The 20880-nt window shown below is 38.5% G+C and overlaps 2 protein-coding genes across 6 annotated transcripts; both read left to right on the top strand.

The window, feature by feature from the left end:
- Positions 1 to 202: 202 nt before the first annotated feature.
- On the top strand, positions 203 to 9534 carry rbm4.1 (RNA binding motif protein 4.1). 3 transcript variants are annotated; one of them, XM_051900743.1, is made up of 4 exons: positions 203 to 373; positions 4474 to 4933; positions 7164 to 7449; positions 8603 to 9534. In XM_051900743.1, the coding sequence occupies exons 1-4, from the start codon at positions 314 to 316 to the stop codon at positions 8631 to 8633; spliced, it is 837 nt and encodes a 278-aa protein (XP_051756703.1). In that variant the 5' UTR covers positions 203 to 313; the 3' UTR covers positions 8634 to 9534. The 3 variants fall into 3 exon arrangements, with proteins under 3 accessions (XP_051756703.1, XP_051756702.1, XP_051756704.1); XM_051900742.1 differs by having other exon boundaries at positions 7164 to 8036; positions 8603 to 8741; XM_051900744.1 differs by lacking the exon at positions 7164 to 7449.
- A 1159-nt stretch (positions 9535 to 10693) lies between these two features.
- Positions 10694 to 20211, top strand: sf1 (splicing factor 1). 3 transcript variants are annotated; one of them, XM_051900715.1, is made up of 12 exons: positions 10694 to 11089; positions 11714 to 11842; positions 13478 to 13553; positions 16062 to 16214; positions 16290 to 16379; positions 16486 to 16669; positions 16833 to 16948; positions 17041 to 17148; positions 17663 to 17849; positions 18481 to 18694; positions 18955 to 19119; positions 19208 to 20211. In XM_051900715.1, exons 1-12 carry the CDS (start codon positions 10843 to 10845, stop codon positions 19528 to 19530), a joined length of 1992 nt encoding a protein of 663 aa, XP_051756675.1. In that variant the 5' UTR covers positions 10694 to 10842; the 3' UTR covers positions 19531 to 20211. The 3 variants fall into 3 exon arrangements, with proteins under 3 accessions (XP_051756675.1, XP_051756677.1, XP_051756676.1); XM_051900717.1 differs by lacking the exons at positions 10694 to 11089; positions 13478 to 13553; XM_051900716.1 differs by lacking the exons at positions 10694 to 11089; positions 11714 to 11842; positions 13478 to 13553 and adding an exon at positions 14164 to 15625.
- The last annotated feature ends 669 nt before the right edge of the window (positions 20212 to 20880 follow it).

Consider the following 20880-nt stretch of genomic DNA (forward strand, 5'->3'; position numbering starts at 1 on the left):
AGTCAGGAGTGTGTTTTATGAATTATCTTTTGTAATAAACCAATATTTTGGTGACAAAATAACTGTCTGTCTTTCATACTAAAATCTATTTAACATGACTATTACTCGTTTAAACTGATGATCTGTTATTAGTAGCTTACTTAGATGCTTTATTATGTAACACAATTACCCGACCTATGTGGACGCATGCTGCTTTAAAATGACTGAAGCTCTAGTTAGAAAGCTATTACAGAAGGCTTTCACTATGAAGAAATGGAAAGGGGATGGGCAGCATGAACAACATGCAATTCTGTTATCCAGCTAGCTTCGCGGTATGCGACGCAAGAGTGACGCCATTTCATCTCCCACCGGCTCCTGCAAGAATTGTGAAAAGGTATGAATAACATCCATTATGCTTCATCAAAATTCGCAATGTTCTCTTGGCTGAACGGCTAATCTCTTGTCTTGCATTTCGTATGTTTTGTGATGTTTCATTCGTTCACTACACTGTTTTTGCCCGTATTGCTGGTTAGCTAACGTTAGTTGTTGCAGGGCTAGATGGACTGTAAGCTTACTTGATTAATATACTATATGCAGTATGAATGATTTGTATTTAGTTATTGATACAAAGCTTGTCTCAGTGTATCAATATTTTAGATGTAGTAAATCAGTGCACATCATGTGTAGCTTTCCCCCATTGTCCTCATCTAGTGATGGGAAGCACGCCGCGTTTCTTCGAGCCGATTCTTTCGTGCAGTTCGTCGCTGACATTCCGGTGGCATAATAAATTCTTTGAAACGTTAAAATAAAGCAATTTGTAGGTGTACATTTCTTTTTGTAATTATGTTTTATAAATTATTTTTGTAACTTAATGTTGCTGCCATGATTCAGCTCATAAAAAGTTTAGAACCTAATGCACATTTACATGAAACACTATTAATTAATATAGCTTTTTTTTTTTTTTTTTAAGTTTTCCATGGCATTTATTAAAAACAACTCTTTTGTATATGTCATACAATCAGTTCGTTTTATTTGTAACATTTCTGCTGTTTGGCTATTTAAGTGACCATGAAATCAAAACTGAATAATTTTTTAGTATTGTAATATTAATTGTAAATATTGTAGTTGTAGTATACAGGTGCTGGTCATATAATTAGAATATCATCAAAAAGTTGATTTATTTCACTAATTCCATTCAAAAAGTGAAACTTGTGTATTATATTCATTCATTACACACAGACTGATATATTTCAAATGTTTATTTCTTTTAATTTTGATGATTATAACTGACAACTAAGGAAAATCCCAAATTCAGTATCTCAGAAAATTAGAATATTACTTAAGACCAATACAAAGAAAGGATTTTTAGAAATCTCGTCCAACTGAAAAGTATGAACATGAAAAGTATGAGCATGTACAGCACTCAATACTTAGTTGGGGCTCCTTTTGCCTGAATTACTGCAGCAATGCGGCGTGGCATGGAGTCCATCAGTCTGTGGCACTGCTCAGGTGTTATAAGGTGTAGCCCTGGTTGCTCTGATAGTGGCCTTCAGCTCTTCTGCATTGTTGGGTCTGGCATATCGCATCTTCCTCTTCACAATACCCCATAGATTTTCTATGGGGTTAAGGTCAGGCGAGTTTGCTGGCCAATTAAGAACAGGGATACCATGGTCCTTAAACCAGGTACTGGTAGCTTTGGCACTGTGTGCAGGTGCCAAGTCCTGTTGGAAAATGAAGTCTGCATCTCCATAAAGTTGGTCAGCAGCAGGAAGCATGAAGTGCTCTATAACTTCCTGGTATATGGCTGCGTTGACCTTGGACCTCAGAAAACACAATGGACCAACACCAGCAGATGACATGGCACCCCAAACCATCACTGACTGCGGAAACTTTACACTGGACCTCAAGCAACGTGGATTGTGTGCCTCTCCTCTCTTCCTCCAGACTCTGGGACCCTGATTTCCAAAGGAAATGCAAAATTTACTTTCATCAAAGAACATAACTTTGGACCACTCAGCAGCAGTCCAGTCCTTTTTGTCTTTAGACCAGGCGAAACGCTTCTGACGCTGTCTGTTGTTCAAGAGTGGCTTGATACAAGGAATGCGACAGCTGAAACCCATGTCTTGCATACGTCTGTGCGTAGTGGTTCTTGAAGCACTGACTCCAGCTGCAGTCCACTCTTTGTGAATCTCTCCCACATTTTTGAATGGGTTTTGTTTCACAATCCTCTCCAGGGTGCGGTTATCCCTATTGCTTGTACACTTTTTTCTACCACATCTTTTCCTTCCCTTCACCTCTCTATTAATGTGCTTGGACACAGAGCTCTGTGAACAGCCAGCCTCTTTTGCAATGACCTTTTGTGTCTTGCCCTCCTTGTGCAAGGTGTCAATGGTCGTCTTTTGGACAACTGTCAAGTCAGCAGTCTTCCCCATGATTGTGTAGCCTACAGAACTAGACTGAGAGACCATTTAAAGGCCTTTGCAGGTGTTTTGAGTTAATTAGCTGATTAGAGTGTGGCACCAGGTGTCTTCAATATTGAACCTTTTCACAATATTCTAATTTTTTTGAGATACTGAATTTGGGATTTTCCTTAGTTGTCAGTTATAATCATCAAAATTAAAAGAAATAAACATTTGAAATATATCAGTCTGTGTGTAATGAATGAATATAATATACAAGTTTCACTGTTTGAATGGAATTAGTGAAATAAATCAACTTTTTGATGATATTCTAATTATATGACCAGCACCTGTATATTATTTATCCGTGCACAATTTTTTTTTAATTTATGTGCCCTCTTAAATCTTTAATCAAAATAACTTCCTCACTGATGACGCGTTTACTTGCAGAAAGGCGGGACAACCTGTCACTCACATGAGATCACTCTTTGCTGTAAATTTTGCTGTTTGCTGTACACCCTGTCACACAGCAGCTTTTAGGCATTGTTCTATCTTTTGTTAGAAGCAAGAAATGACAAGGAGGCAGCTTCACGCAATACAAAGTGTATGGAGAGGGTTGGATTGTTCCTCCCCCCAGGTGTAGGTGTGGCATTAATGCACTCATGGGATAGTAAAGTGTCCATCGTACGCGCTCTTGAGATTCTCGCCAGAAATTTCCCTGCATACCGCAGTGTTACATTTTTGTTTGTTTGTTTTTGTTGCTAATATTGGAGGCCTTAAAGTGTCTCTGGCAAATAGCAAATAACAAGGATCCAACGAACCAATCAATTCCCGATGAAAGTCCCACACTAGACTACAATATTTTTTCCTGGTTCAAGAAGCCGTTTCACAGAGCTTATGTCAAAACAGAAGAAAAGACAATAGCAACATCTATTTCATGCCAACTTTAACTAACTTCTTACTTTTTGTTCCATAATTCAAATTCCCTGTAGACTTCAAATGATCACTCATCGGTTCTTTTCATTACGAATAGGACATGTCTGAAAGAGAATCTCGATTCAGTTTTAATTGTTGACCTGAGAACCGCTCGGACTGATTTAGTTATTCAGATTCAGAACCGATTCAGCTGTTTCATTGAAAAAAAATCGAATCAAAAAAAGGATTTGCTCAAGAATTGGACATCGATGTTGTCCTCATTTGCGGCAAAAGCCTGTTAAGTCAAGTCAAGTCAAGTCACCTTTATTTATATAGCGCTTTTTACAATGTAGATTGTGTCAAAGCAGCTTTACATTGATAACTGGTACATTGTTTGGCTGCACAGCAGCTCTTAAAGAATAGTGTCAATGCAGGCAGATCAAAGCACTGTTGAATATCAAATGTCAAGTGTCCCCAACTAAGCAAGCCAGAGGCGCCAGCGGCAAGGAACCCAAACTCCATCAGGTGACATCAGGTGGCAGACAAGTGGCCAATTGGTGTTAAAATGGAGAAAAAAACCTTGGGAGAAACCAGGCTTAGTCGGGGTGCCAGTTCTCCTCTGGCCAACAGTGCTTTGTTACAATTCAGGTTGCTATCATAAGTCCAATAGGATCGCAACATTAAAAGTATTTATTTCAGTTCCATCCAATTGAGGATCGTATTCATCACGCCGGTATGGACGGTTGTTGAGGAACTGTGTCGTGGCTGTCGTGTCGATGAGGCCTTCACAGGGGATGATCTAGTTGACTCAATCTCTGCTGATACTTCAGGGCTGCGTTGTGGTCGTGTCAAGGTGCAGGTCCTTGGTCTCACCTGGATACGGCCCGGATCCGGTTGACTACGGTGAACCTCGGGATAAACAGAAAGACTAATATTAGCGTAGATGCCATTCTTCTTCTGATGTAACGAGTACATCAGGTGTTATAAACATGTATACAATTTTCCATCATATGTATTTTATGGCATTTATAGTTAAATACAAGCAGGAGGACATTTAATATGTGTATTTTATTATTTAATTCTGCCTTTGTTCTGGCATCATCATTATATGTAGCTTGCCTGCCTATTTAGACATGCACTACATGTACCTGAATTTTATATTTTCTTTTTCTCCCAACAGGGCCTGAAAGTTGATTATATGTATATACCTAATACCTTTATACCTAAAATGGTAAAAATCTTTGTTGGGAACCTCTCGCCGAACACTACCACTGAGGAGATCCGCTCCCTCTTCTCTCAGTATGGCAAAATCTCTGAGTGTGACATTGTCAAAAACTTTGGTTTTGTGCACATGGATGACAAAGCAGAGGCCGATGAAGCCATTCGAAATCTTCACCATTACATGCTGAACGGTTTAGCCATGAATGTAGAGATGAGCAAAGGGAAGCCCAAGACCTCTACAAAACTTCATGTCGGCAACATCAGCAGTAGCTGCACCAACCAAGAACTCAGGGGAAAGTTTGAGGAATATGGACCTGTGGTTGAGTGTGACATAGTGAAGGACTATGCATTTGTTCATATGGAGCGAGTGGAAGATGCTATGGAGGCCATCAGTGGCTTGGACAACACAGCCTTTCAAGGTGAACCAGTATGGTCCTTTGCTCAGTTTAGCTTAAAAAAAAGTTATTTTATTGTGTGACATTTGTACTTAAAGTGAGCCTCATTACAGGCTGGTAAGTAAAAACTGGTAAGTTATGAGGAGGAGAATTGTTCAATTGGATTTCTACTTGGTTTACTATATGGAGATCATTAGAATATGACTCTATATATTTATATATTGATATATTTATTTTAAAATACAGCAAGTTTTGTCTCAACAGCCAAATATTTCCACTGAGTTGATAAATTCTTCATAGAAATTATTTTAAGCTAGGGAAATTGTGAGTTTTTTTTTTTTTAATTAAATGAAAATTGATGGTATTTACTTGTTAATTAGGTATGCACAAAATATTAGCTCCATATTAGTAATTGGTCTTTTTAGAGAGCACTTTAGCTTGAAAAGAGCTTTCTCTTTAAAAGTGAATGTTGGCTGTGCACATGTAACGATAGCAGAGCTGTGTGTGTTTGTGCAAAGATTTTAAGTTAAATGTAGTAAACGTTAAGTAAAAAAAAATTGATTAAAAAAAAAGGTACAACAACCTATATTTGATACTTTGAAATAGCAATAAACTCCTTTTCAGACCACACACACAAACACTCTTTTTTATATAATACCAAATTAATAATTCAAGTCCATTGGTTTCTTCACTGGTAACTCTTTGAGCTCTTCTCTATTATTACCAGGAATTATGAGACATTTTTTAGTAGTAGTAATTTATAATTAAATCTTCTTCCTGAGAAGAGAAGAAGACCAGGGACCAGGGGCCTTGTGTATAAAACTTTCCATAGATTTCATCCTAAAACCAGAACCTGCGCAAAATTCTCTTTTTAAAACCCAGTCAGCTGGAGATTGTGCGTACATGCATCTCCACCCTGTCTCCTCCCCTAAATAACCATATATTGAGCTTACAACGCCTAGCTTTACTATGCATTACATCATCTGCATATAGTTTCCATGCATATTCCCATCCACGTGACGCTGTGGTACAAGACATTAGGAAAATATGACTATAAATGCCATCACATTACATTGCTAAAATTCATTTACTATCCTTGTCTTGTTTTAGAAAAAAAACAAATCAAACTAAAATACTGTTCAGAGAAAGTTTTCAGTGAAGAGTTATTCTCATTCTCTTCCACTGGCCAAATAATATTTTTAATTGTTTTAAACAAATCAAATTTATGCAATTTTGCCTAAAAGGTAAACATATTTTTGGATGTTTATATATTTTTAATGGAAACAGATATGCCTTATTTTTGCATTGTAAATTATTGTATGACTCAGCCGTCACTGACAAAACATTTTAAAAATAAAATGTGCATATCTTACAATTTCCTTCAAAATCTATCCTTCAAATACTTGGTATTTTTCATAATATTGGGAAGACCATGAAATGGGTTCTCTTCAGGCTACTGTCTGTCTGTGCACGACAGCAGCAGCACACCTGCGTTCAGCAGAGGTTGTACAGTAGGCTTACTGTGTACAGTAACTACTCGTCAGACGATCACAGAGCGATTCCTTCATTGTCTGTCATTATGCCGTTATGTTGCTAAGCCATCTGCTTAGACGTAGTAAGTGTGCATCATTGATCATTATTTGCGTGAAAATATTTTCTCAAAACATGAGATCTGCTATTTAGGGCACAATTTAAAGCGTGGTGTGTTTGGTAAGGGAGACATGCAAAATGTGCAGTGGTGAGGGGTCCCCAGAATAGGTTTTAGAACCACTGGCATATATTTGCGCTAAGTTTATTTATTTTTTTATAAATCCCGATATGTGCATGGAAAATTGAATAGGCTATGTACATTTCAGTTCCTTTTTTGTGTGTATGCAACGTTTATACATGAGGCCCCAGGACAATCTGGAAGAAAAGATTTTATCATCTCAAGTGCTATATAAAGAATAAATAAAAACCATTTGTCTGTTATCGGGCCTTAACATTTTTATATTGTGTTAGCTCTGAAATGCGGCAGATTACTGAAGCAAAATGGGTTTTGAACAGTGTTTCACGTTGACTTTAAATTACAATTGAACTCAAATGGTTGCGATTTTCATTTGAAAAATTCTGGCCATGTTTTTGTCGATAGCAGTGTTGAAACATACCGTGAAATTTAAATTAATGGCTACTTTGATCTTATGAACATTTGCTCCGTGTGCATGCTAAAGTAGTAAAATAGAAATATCATGGCAAATTCTTTCTTTTCCTTAAGGCAAACTGATGAGCGTGAAGCTTTCGACTAGCCGCCTGCGTACCGCTCCGGGAATGGGAGAAAGAACGGGTTGTTATCGGTGCGGGCAGGAAGGCCACTGGTCCAAAGAATGCCCATTGGACCAGAACGGCTCCTACGGAGAGGGCCCAGGCTCGGGAGGATATGGGCCTCTCAGGTTCAGTGCGAGTGGCGATCGTGGTGGCCGGGGTTTTCATCGCGGCTTCAGTGGCGAGCAAGCCTACGGTGGCAGCTTTGCACCCTCACATGGCTTCACCAGGGGAGCAGGGTATGGCATCCCTGGGTATGGAAGGGGTGTGGGTTTTGAGAGTGCAATGAGTTACGGTATGCCAACGGGCTATGGCATTGGCGCGGATAATAGCATGGCTCCGGCGTATGGCAGTGAGGCTGCGTATGGGAACAGTGGCGTGGCCTATGGCAGTGCGTTGCCTGTGTACCCAATACGGCGAGCGCCCTATGAGGAAAGAGATCCGTATGGTGTGGTGGACTTCTACGAGAAGTTTCGGGCACGTCCGTACGGAGCCAGTTATTTCGAAGATAGACGCGCGGTTCCACCTCCTGTCCCTCCTCCCCCGTCCTCCTCAGCGATCGTGAGAGAGCACCTGTCCTCCTCTAACCTTGACCCATATGAGCGCCATTCCCTTCCCCCTTCTCTGGCGCCCACCTCTTCATATTATGTCCGCGAACGGAGCCCAATCCGGCGAGCTCCCCTTGAGGTGGAGGGATATGCGTATGAACGGTCGCGCCTCTCTCCTGTCTCTTCGATTTCCAGGAGTGCTGCGTATGACATACCGCGGGATCCATATGCCGAACAGGCGCGCTATGCTTACTAGCCTAATACCTGTGCGAACTCAGGTGAGATCTTTTTAGGATTACAAAAAGTTGGAGCAAAGTTTGATCAAACTGAAAGCTAGAAAATTACTGTTAATTACCTCCTCCCCCCAACCTCAGAAAAATTTGAAATTCTGTCATCATTTACTCAACCTCAACTTCTTTTGTGATCCACACTGAAAAAGTCATACTAATTTGGAACAACATGAGGGTGACTAAATGATGACATAATTTTCATATTTGGGTGAACTAGTTCTTAAAAGTTCAGCCTTTCATATTGCAGTGATTTTAGCAGTGTTTTTTTTTTTATCAGTGTCATTGATCATCTTCAAATGTGGCAAGGTCCTGCTTGACAATAGCCTCATTATAGCCTCATGGATATTTAGGTTACAGGTCAAATATGTTTACAAATACTAAAAGGCAAAAGACTAACATTGTTACAGATTTGTCAAATTACAGCACTTACTTTCTGATACTTATAAAGTCTTATAACAATTCATGTTGGTGGATTGGCAGTATGAGCACATGGAAGTCCACAGAATTGATAACTGAACAATTGACAGTTTTATTATAATCTCTTCTCTTTGCAGGCATTTCTTGGTTGCTCATGGATCATTTTAGAAGTTGTGATGCATCCTGTTTTGGCTGGGTCAAAGACAGTACAGATGACCCACTTCTTGACACTAAACTACTTTTGTTGTCTTAAACTTGATGTAGCCCTGTGTTTGTTTGGTTTTTTTTTTTGTTTTGTTTTTTTAAAGTTTTTTAATTTGATTCACAGTATAAATACCTGTAAATATTTTTTTCCTCATTAATAAAAGTTTAAAAGAAATCTTATCTTTTATCTTATCTGTACAGATCATTGCAGTTGTCTTTGATCTACAAATTTTTGCAGTTGCTCCTTAAACAAAATGTCGTCAATTGATAGTGTTGGGGAAAGTATCTTTTAAAAGTAATGCATTGCAATATTGTGTTACTCCCTAAAAAAGTAATTAATTGTTACTTTTTCTCGCCTAAAAGTTTTCACCCAACACTTGCTTTAGCAATTAAAAAAAAAATTTAAACACAAATTTGATAGTCATCTAAAGTCATTTTGCTTAGTTGAATTGGATCATAGAAGGTCAGCAGCAAAGAAATTGGTTAATAAAGTAAGTTTAAATAAAGTATATTTGTGTTAATATTCTGAGTTAGCATTTCACTGTTTTTATTCATTTCAGTGAATACACAGCACAGACAACTCCTCTGCACCTTACTCCTGATTTCTCTTAACATGGGGACCGAAGAGGTGTCAGTCTATAAATGGAAAAAAAAAAAGTAACTTGCATTCCTTATTTGAAAAAGTAATTCAGATGTTTTGTTGTAAATTTAAAAGTAATGTGTTACTTTAGCAGTTATTTGAGGGAAAAAAAAGTAATCTGATTATGTAACTTGCATTACTAAATGCGATACCCCTAACTCTGCTGACACATGTGGTGGAAAACTGAATATTAATCTTTGCTCAATAAAAAAATCTTTTGCTCAATCTTTGCTTTCACAATTATTTTTTTCTTTCCCTCAGTTTATTCACTATGGCCAAGAGCTCTTAGTACAGAATATCGCAGTTCAGCATACATGCATAATATTTATATTTTTATTTGCATTTAAACAAGAAGCTATTTATCATTGGTTCACTTGTTACATTTCCTTTCTCTCTTAGTTTCTTTTTTTTAACTTTTCTAACCATCTGTTGACCCTTTGCTGTGATCCAGCACTATCAGCACTCCTGACTTCATGCTATATAAAAATACCCTCATTTCCTCTTATACTTCTTGAACATTTTTTTTTTCTTTTTTATACAATAAGCATAATCAGCACAAGATTTATGTTCTTTTGTATGTGAAATCTTTTAAATTATAATTATGATCATAAAAATAATTCTTCCACACACTATTACAGACAATTTTTGTCTTCTGAGGAAACGGTGCCCAACTCAACTGCTTTAAATTTCTCCTTAAAGAGGAAGCGGTAAAATGCACCCAAAAAACCCAATTATGATGTACAGGCTACAAAGTTGGTGCCACTCAAATAAAATCCCAGCTTTTTGCCCTCTACCTCAGGGTGAATACGTTAAAATATATGATTTTTGTAAAAAGAGTTAGCAGTTTAGCTTGGAAATTAAATTATGAAATGTTGTTCCATGAGTGTAAATGTGTAAAAATATCTGTTAGATTCTCAAATTTCTTATTCTTATCCATATTGTAAAAAGGCATATATAGAAAAGGAGAGTCAGAGAACATATTTACATCCAGTTTATTTATTTGAATATCAAAAGTAATGGGAATTATTACAATTTATTACATTTATTCAAACAGCTTATAGAAATTATTTTAACACTTGACTGTTAATAATAAAAAAAAAAAAATATATATATATATATATATATATATATATGTGTGTGTGTGTGTGTGTGTGTGTCCTACTCTTAATAAACATGCTGTCTAAATTGTAGATAACCAGTGCTGAAGCCAACCTACCTTGCTAGAAGGTTTGGCCGGCTTGCTGAGTGACGACCAATGAGAGGCGAATAAAATGTATCGTTGGAAATACGACAGACCCTAAATGAACCAATGACTGTAAACCACACATAAAATGACATGATCATTGACCTATCGGATAGTTCTAAATTGACGTCAAATCTCCTTTGTCGTTCATAGCAGACGCCATCTTAGCCAGCGGGTGACAGAAGGTGGTTGCATGTTAGGGAGGTATACGTTCGTATTAATTAAATTATCCAGAAAGGAGATTTTTGGGGGGCAGATACTAAACAACAGAGAAGCCCTGACGCCCAGAAATGGCAACGGGAGCCAACGCAACCCCGCTGGGAAAGCTGCACCCGAGTATCGGCGCCAAGCGAGGCTTTGAGTCCGGCCCCGGTACGGGGTTAATGGCGCCGCCCGGGCCTGCGGTGTCTTTCCCGCTGCAGAACTTCCAGCAACCGCAATTAACAAACCCTGGTTTTTCCCAGTTCCCCGGAGCTGTGAGTTCTGCGCTCTCAAACCCAGTCGGAGTAGTATTACCGGCTCAGGCGGGAAGTGGAGGTAAACAGCGTGGACGGGCCTGAGACACTTTAAAGATCAACGGCCTGTTCCATAGTTGTGGTTTGATTGATTACGCTCTTTAGTCTTTAACTTTTTTTTTTTTTTTTTCCATAAATATGGCATTGTCTAATAAAAAGCTTTAGACTGCAATGCATTAACCTGTAGTGCAGTTCATATAATAGTCTTTAGGTGAGTTCTCAAAATCAGTTCTACAGGTTGATCTTAATACTCACTGTGAAGCCTAACAGATGAAATGACCAGAACAATCTTTAATTAAAAAGTTTATTAAACCTTTAGACCAAATATAAGTTATGTATGTATGTGTATGTGTGTGTATATATATATATATATATATATATATATATATATATATATATATATATATATATATATATAATATTATATTATATTTTTTATTATAGTTTTGATGCATATGTTTGGCTTTTATTCCCAAACTGAGCAAACGTGCATTTTGGTACAGATTATATTATATGGCCAGAAAGAAAGATGAAATTCTAAAAGGTTTTAATGTAAATCAGTGAGGTCTTTATAACAGTATAGCAGACTACATAAAATACATATCAGCTGTCACTGTATATTTTTACTTATCACATTCTCTTATAGACTTTGGCCAGAAGAAGCGGAAAAGGAGTCGTTGGAGCAGCGAGACCCCTGATCAGAAGACCGTCATCCCAGGCATGCCCACTGTGATCCCTCCCGGGCTAACTCGGGACCAGGAACGAGCTTATATAGGTGAATATCTGAATTTACTGTTATGTGTGTCTGAGTCAAATTATTTATTAAGTTGCAGAACACTGTTTGTGAATTTGGGGTGGGGGTTATTCTGTCTACACCCAGACAACTCACTTTTTTGTCCCAAAACGTTTTGCTTTATTTCCTCACAGTTTGCACATCACATGCAGGATGTAATTGCTGAATTTCATGAGTCTGACTTCTTTGCTGACATAGTTGAGGTCATTTAATTGGATAACCCTTTGGTTATTTGCTAACCTTCGATCAGTTCAAAACGGCCATCTCTGTATGTTTCAGATTACTGTATAAAGATGGTCTTCTCAAAGAAGTCAATCCATCGAAATACAGCACTTTGCCCATGTTCACTAGAATGTACTAACTCCATCGATGTGCAGTGTGAGGACGTTTTATTTGTCTAGGAAGCACTAAGTATTTGTAGCACTGTCAATGTTTGCTTACCATTTGATGTCCATTAGCAAGAACCCACAGTGTTTTTCTGATGTTGCTGCTTGCTGTGAACTGTCTCCAGCTGCAGATCATCACTGCTCATGTTTACTATGCAAAATGTCTTAAGTCCAATTTGACTGCAAAGCAATGCAGGTCCAACACTGAATTGAGAAAGTCATCTCCATACCCTGTGTCTGAAAGCAGTGTGTAGTAAATTGCTTTCTCATTGCTGTCAGGCACTTGTTTTGCAGTGGCATGTGATGTTAGTGGTTGTTTCAACGATAATGTGACCTACATCTCCTTAACTAGTCCTCTATTGATAACTGATACCTCATGTCCTTTACCTACCATCAACCTGCACCATTCAACATGTGACCTGTGGGGTCTGATTCTCTTTAGCATGTCATAGAGAAATGCATGTGAAAACCCATTAAATGCTTCCATGAGTGATGCAAAACCTTGGTTGATTACAGGTCAGATTTGGGTTTGTACAGCCTGTTTTGGTTGCAGTGGCTTGAGGCCTAGTTAAATAGTTTTTTGCATGAAAAAAATAAAATACTAAAAGCTGATCGGTTTGTCTGATAATTTCTAAATATTAGATCTCAGTTGTCCTAACTTATTATTATTATTATTATTATTATTATTATTATTGGTAAGGTGTGTGTGTGTATATATATAATCCTCTAAATAACTTCATTTCAATTTCATTGAGGATGCAGTTGCTCAAGCCACTTAGCCAGTATGATTTTTGATTTCTTCAAACCCAACGTTTTTTCCCCCTGACAGGCCTTCATGTTTTTGCCACCTTTTTAGTTCACTTGATATGACAATAATATGTGAACTAATATTTTTAAGTGTATGCTTTAAATGTGAATTTTAGTAGTTTCACTTCTCAAAGTTGGTGGCATAAAATTGAAAGCCTGTTTCAATGAACCTTTTTCTGAAATGGTTATTTACTGAAGTCCCCTGAAAATGTGTTGCAGAGAATCAGAAGTCTTCAGCTGACCTTGATTCTTAGTGAATTTTTTTTTTTTTTTTTTTTTTTTTTTTCCCCTCCTTCCCCTGTTGTTTAACCGTAGTCATATTGAGTTTTACAGTGTACTGTTTCTGCTTTTGTGGGTTTTTTTGTTGTTAACCACATTTTTCTCCATCCTTGTTTTTTTTCTTTCCTAACCTGATTTCTTCCAGTCCAACTGCAGATTGAAGACCTGACACGTAAACTGCGTACAGGAGACCTGGGAATCCCTGTTAACCCTGAGGACAGGTCGGAATAACGATTTAAACCCACCAACAGTAACATTTTCTTTACCTTTTCAATGCGCCATTTTATGTGAGGCCAGTTCGTAAGTGTACTAATGTTTATGTAGGGGTAAATGATGGTTAATTGAAGAAATAAGTCTAAATGCTTTTGTCTAAAATGACCATATCTTTGCCTTCTAGTTGAAGGGTTAGTTCACCCCAAAATGAAAATTCTGTCTTTAATTACTCACCCTCATGTTGTTCCAAACCTGTAAGACTTTCGTTTATCTTCGGAACACAAATGAAGATCTTTTTGATGACAGAATGCTGTCAGATTTCCTTCCATTGACTGCCTTTGCAACTACCACTTTGACTCTTCAAAAACTTCATAAAGAGATCAGAAAACTAATCCATATGATTCAAGCGGTTTAGTCCAAATTATCTGAAGAGAATCGATGCTCGATACATATGGATTAGTTTTCCAATCTCTTTATGACATTTTGGAAGTGTCAAAGTGGTAGTTGCAAAGGCAGTCTATGGAAGGAAATCTGACAGGATTCTGTCATCAAAAAGATCTTCATTTGTGTTCTGAAAATAAACGAGAGTCTTTCGGGTTTGGAACGACATGAGGGTGAGTAATTAAAGACAGAATTTTTTTATTTTGGGGTGAACTAACCCTTTTAAAGAGTTTAGAAAATGTCTTAATTATAATTAAATTGGTTTTGTTACATGTCTAAACATTATAGCATTTGAATTGCTTAGTTTAGTTTTAGAGAAATGTTTGGACTGTTTCTGTACACACAGGCTGTTATGGTAGGATATTGTCATATAAAATATCAGACTTTTTCATTCAGTTAGTGTTGCCAGGTAACTGTTATACTATGAAAATAGAAGTTGCTTTGCATCTTATGACAGTGAGGATAAACTGTTGGCAGTACATAGCACCTGACTTTACCAAAGCATAATGTGCATTCATATAAGCAATGCTAATCTTGATCATCTTCAGCAAATCTTATTTTAATCTTAATTCTATTCTGAACTGTTTTTTGTATTCATTTTTATTGCATGCATGTTGTTGTTGTTGTTGTTGTTGTTGTTGTTGTTGTTTTTTTTTTTTTTTTTTTTTTTTTTTAGGAAACATGTATTATAAAGGCTTGTGTAGAATTTATTTTATTATCCCAGTGTAGTCCCTGTAGTCTAAGATAGTAGGTTAGTTTTATCCACTATTTAAGCCATTTAAATTCATTAGATTTTATTGCATTTTTAATGCCCCATCTTTCTAACCTCTGAAATGCATTGTTAAACACAACCGAGTCCTTAAACCTAAAAATCTGAATGGTTGATTAATTGGATGGTCAATACTGGTTTTCCATAATGGGGCTACCACCATTTTGTCCAGGAACTTCCAGAGTATTCCAGATTTCCACACTGGAAGACTGCTCGGAGGAGACTCCTCTGACCTTTTCTTTCTGGAATAACCATAACCTTAACACTTTGATCACTTTGGCCACTCATAGACTTCATAAGCATTCAACATAGCAGGAAATGTCATGTTTCTGACGTGAGAGTGTCTTTAGTAGCCACACCCCTTGCTCTCTGAACAGCCTTAGGTTCTCCGGCAGAATCTTAATCCGACATTTTTACACCGCCAACTCTAAAAAGGTTCTTCTTAAAGGTCTATCCACTCCAGGATTTAGGAACGATCGCTCATCAGCTTCCAGCTCGCAAAACAAAGCTGGAGGGTGCTTCAGGTTGTCAGCGCTGGAGATATCAGTCCAAAAGAAAACCAGCAGAAAATTCTTCCCTCTTCACCCCCCCCCCCCCCCCCCCCCCCCCCAACTTTTCTCCTCTTCGGGTTGCTTCTCATGAACCTGTCACACTTGTGTGGCTGTCTTGTTTGAGCGCTGTTGAAGGTTAATATTTAATCCAAATTTATTTCTAACCCAAATTCCCCCTCTCGTAACTTTTTTCAAGCACAGAGCCTGATTGTGCAGGTTAACAGGTTTTCAGCACCGTCCAAGGGGAAGATAACAGTTGGAATGTTCTCTGAGAGCGTATGGAGGTTTAGATCAGCGTTCAAGAACAGATGCTCTTCAAGTGTGTTGGTTGCCCCATTTGTCTCAGATATTTGTCCTATTTTTCATCTCCCAGATAATATTGAGACACACATTTTATTAATGTTTGAAAATTCAGTGGGCTCCTTGATGCCAAGATTTTGCCACCCCCCCCCCCCCCTTTTTTTTTTTTTTTCTTTTTTTTTTTTTTATAAACTCTGAGCTTTAAGCTCTTTAATCTGAAGAGTGTTTTTCCCTTCTTAAATGGTTCAATATAAGTTTTCTAGTGGACATTTTTATTTCTCATTAGAATGTGAGCACTCTGGGGCATCCCATGCACTTTTTAAATGACCACAGAAAAAGTCAAACCAATGTCAGTCAAGAGTAGGCAAGCCATTGATTGTTTAACTGTTGAGGGTGTAAGTACGGCATTGAGATTTTGACTGTTGCATCTTTCTGTTGTTCTTTCCTTTTCACAGGTCTCCATCTCCTGAGCCCATCTACAACAGCGAGGGCAAGAGGCTTAACACGCGTGAATATCGTACACGCAAGAAACTGGAGGAAGAGAGACATTCTCTCATTACAGAGATGGTGGGACTGAACCCTGAATTCAAACCCCCTGCTGACTACAAGTATGGGTTCTGCAAATGAACTTCTCTCTCTGGTTTTGCACTGTCTGTTATTTACTTGTTTTTCTTCTTACTCAGACCACCAGCTACTCGTGTCAGTGATAAGGTGATGATTCCTCAGGATGAATATCCAGAGATCAACTTTGTTGGGCTTTTGATTGGGCCACGGTAAGTTGCATGAGTTTTTTTTTTTTTTTTTTTTTTTTTTTTTAAATTGGCTGATTCCATAGTCTCTGCATCATAAAGTAACTTGGTCTATTGCTTGTTTCTCCAGTGGAAACACTCTGAAGAACATTGAGAAGGAGTGCTGTGCTAAAATCATGATTCGTGGTAAAGGTTCAGTGAAGGAAGGGAAGGTGGGTCGTAAGGATGGACAGATGCTTCCAGGAGAAGATGAACCTCTTCATGCATTGGTCACTGCTAACACCATGGAGAATGTCAAGAAAGCTGTAGAGCAGGTGATTCCCCTTCAATTGTTCTTGCACCTGGAATTCAAAACTGGTTTTCAAAATTAATACTGTTCCTATAATGCATTAGAAATCAGTTTAATAAAAATGCATAGCTATCAGCTTCAACAATCATTCTACTGCATGTTTTTAAGTGCATTCTTTTTGTCCACAGATCCGTAATATCCTCAAGCAGGGCATTGAGACGCCCGAGGACCAGAATGATCTGAGAAAGATGCAACTGAGGGAACTGGCGCGACTCAATGGCACTCTGAGAGAGGATGATAACAGGTGGAAGATTGCATGCAGGTTTCTTGACCCTTTACTCAGAGAAATGTGCGTTTAAATTTTGTAAATGCGTATGTGTACTTTTTTCCTTTCAGGATCTTACGCCCATGGCAGAGCACAGAGCCTCGCAGCATCACAAACACAACTGTCTGTACAAAGTGTGGTGGAGCAGGTCACATCTCATCAGACTGCAAGTTTACCAGGCAAGCCCATCCACCAGTGATCAATTATTAATTTATTATTTAAATTTATTTTTTTTTATCCCCTCCAAGAAGTGTACCACCTTCTGGTTATGTCAGATAAAGTTCAGACGGTACAATTTGGTTGTTAAGTCTTACGTCACGCGGCGCTTCCGGGTCCAAACGCTCTATCTCATACCACAAAAAAACAACAAACGGTGCTAATATACATGCATGATGTGGTGTAATACTACCAAAAAATTATAATCATTACTTTTATTTCCATACCAAAATCCCAGATGGCCAGACAGTGATCTTATAAATCATTAATATATTAATGTCTGTGACGCTGTGAACACTGAGACTGTTGTGTAGACTGTAAGTATTTTAAATGTTTAACTTCTTAAAATGTTAAATGTTTAATATGAATAAATAGCGCTCATAAACGGCCGTCGAGATGACATTCTAAAATGAAATGAGCCGGGGCCTGGACCTAGACCCAGACCCAGAGGGTTAATTGTATTTCTCTTCCCTGCAGTTCCTTTGCTCCCCGGGCAGGCGAACCACCCCAATCTGCTCAGGATAAGGCCCGTATGGATAAAGAGTACTTGTCTCTCATGGCAGAGTTAGGAGAGGCTCCAGTCCCAGCCTCTGGTGGGGGCCACAGCAATCCTCCCCCTGGTGGACCTCGTCCAACAGGACCCAACAACAACCAACCACCACCAGTAAGACCAACGACATGCACAATTCTTCATAATGTGTACACATACACATGCTGTTCTAAAGTTTGCAGTTGGTTTATTTATGTATTTTTTGTAGATATAGTCTCCAATGCTCACCAAAGCTGCATTTATTTGATCAAAAATAGAGTAAAGCAGACATTTTGGAAATAATTTCTGTTTTAATGTATTTTGGAAGGTAATTTATTCCTATGATGGCTGCTGAAAATTCAGCTTTGCCATTACTCCAGTCTACATTGTCACATGATCCTTCAGAAATCATTCTAATATGCTGATTTGGTGCTCAAGACACATTTCATAACAATGTTGAAATCAGTTGTTGGAAACTGATACTTTTTTTTTTTTTTTTTTTTTTTAAAGGGTTCTTTTGAATAGAAAATTTAAAAGAGCATTTGTTTGATCAATTTAATGCATCCTTGCTGAATAGAAATATTTGTTCCAAAAAAAAACACCCAAGAACCACCACCAAATCTCTCTCTCTCTCTCTCTCTCTCTCTCTCTCTCTCTCTCTCTCTCTCTCTCTCTCTCTCTCTCTCTCTCTCTCTCTCTCTCTCTCTCTCTCTCTCTCTCTCTCTCTCTCTCTCTCTCTCTCTCTCTCTCTCAAAATACTTTTTAGAATCGCCCTCCTTGGATGAATTCAGGCCCTGCTGATAACAGGAATTTCCATGGCATGCACCAGGGTCCTGGTGGGCCTCATAACTTTCCTCCACCAATGCCAAACATGGGCGGCCCTCCTATGCCACCAAACCCCAATGGAATGCCTCCACCCTGGATGCAGCCGCCGCCCCCTCCAATGGGCCAGGGCCCAGCACCACCTGGACACCCAATGAGTGAGTATACCCTGTGATGTTAAGACTTTTAGTCATACAATTCCTGCTTAATAAAGTGTAATAAAACCTTTCCTTAGAAGGATGGAAGTATATAACTGTATCTTTACGAGAGAACAAATGCTTTTATATCCAAGCTCATTTTACGACACAACTCCAGGCTGACATCTGTGTTTGGTAATATTAAAGTATGCTTGCTTTCATACTTGGATACTTAGTGTTCCAGAAAGCTCATTTGTTTCCCTCCCTTGCCTGGTATTCAGGTTTATTGCCACCACCCATGGGTATGATGCCCCCACCTCCACCTCCCCCCAACAACCAACCACCGCCTCCACCCTCAGGACCTCTGCCACCATGGCAACAGCAAGCCCCTCCCCCACCACCCACCAGCAGCATGGCAACCAGTGCTCCACTGCCATGGCAACAGAGTAAGTGTATTACAGTAGTACACACTTGATCTCAATAAAGGTTTTCCTTTAGTCTCTGATTGACCCTTTTTTTTTTTTTCCCTCTCAGATACAACCACTACATCCACCCCTGCCACTGGAAACCTGCCACCCTGGCAACAGCCTCAGCAGACGGCCACCTCAGCCACTCAGCCCCCTCCGCCCCTGGGCACCCCTTCTATGGTGCCACCTCCACCTGGGGTCCAACCCCCACTTCCTCCTGGTGCCCCCCCTCCCCCTCCACCCCCTCCACCTGGCTCAGCAGGAATGATGTACGCACCCCCTCCCCCGCCCCCACCCATGGACCCTAACTTTGTGACCATGATGGGGATTCCCGGTATGCCACCTTACGGGATGCCTCCTGCGCCTCCACCTCCTCCGCCCCAGAGTTAAAGGCTGTTTAGTCTCTGTGGCCCTGTGAACGTGCAGTGATGCCTAAAATATATACACAGGACTATATCACGTTCTGTTCATTTAACAGCTTGATGTGATTAGTTGCTAAAGGGTTTTTTTTTTTTTTTTTTTTTTTTTTTTTTCTATTGATTGCTCTTGGTTCAAATTTGTTTCCCATGCTTGGACACAAAAATGGAGATAGAGAGTATGAGATGGTATGTTTAATTTTGTAAATTTACTTCAATTGTCAATGATTTTTAATTGTAGTATTTGATCTGTTAGTATAATATTTGTTCAAAATGACTTTGTGCAGGGAATGTGTGTTTTTGTTTCTGCCAGCCTGCTATTTCATGTTTCATTTCAAACCTTCTTCAGTGAGTAAAAATGACATCTGCTTAAGATTCAGTTAGCATTCCAACAGGTGTATAAACAACCATTTACACTCTTAACCAACTGTGCATTTGTTGCTGCATAGTATAAAAAGACATTTGTCTTCAAGATATTGTAGATGATTGACTTACTCTATTAGGTGGTCAGTATCATTTTTGTGCTCACCATGTACCCCCACCTCTCCTAAAATTTTTATTTAAAAGAACTTTTCATTAATGCCTTCCACCAAATGTATTTCAATATTTTTGTAATGAAGCATTCAACTAAATAAAAGTTGGCATTGGCATGGTGTTGAATTGTTGGTGTCAATCTTTTACACCTGTTTTGTTAACATCCACGCTTTCTACTTAAGGTTTTAGCGTTACCCATCTTAACTTGAATTTAGTGGTTAAAATGGTTGAATTTCTCTTCTCCCAAAATACACTTGTAAACATTTGAAATATAAAGTGGGTTTAGTGTCTTTGTTGTCACCAGCAAGAATGGATGCTGCTGCCTTCCTCATCCTCTACAAAGGTAGTTGAGGACTCTATAGGGCTTGTGCGCTAGAGATGTGTGGATCAGCTCTAACATCACCCAAATCTGCTGTTAAAAATAAATCATCCACCTGCATTGGTTTTTATTAGCTGTGTAGCAGCTTTTGTGTGTGTGCATAACACCTGAAATGAAAAGACACTAGTTCTGTTGTTTTTGTGTAATCTTGCTTCAAAACAAGAAAAGTGAGCTTTTATTATAAGTAGTTGTGGTTTAAATTTACTTTTGAGAAAATTGGTACGCCTGTTGTGCACAGGGTATAAGGGATGGGTGCTCAAGAGAAAAAAAAAAATGACAACCCTCTTATAATTGGGAAAAAAAGTAGTTACATATTGATTATATTTTAATTAATTACACTATACACTATAGGGCTGTTATATACCAATTGAATAAAATCAGTATCAACAAAATCCATCTTACCATAATCCA

The sequence above is a fragment of the Ctenopharyngodon idella genome, chromosome 7 (assembly GCF_019924925.1).
Source record: "Ctenopharyngodon idella isolate HZGC_01 chromosome 7, HZGC01, whole genome shotgun sequence".
In the NCBI taxonomy this organism is placed as follows: domain Eukaryota; kingdom Metazoa; phylum Chordata; class Actinopteri; order Cypriniformes; family Xenocyprididae; genus Ctenopharyngodon; species Ctenopharyngodon idella.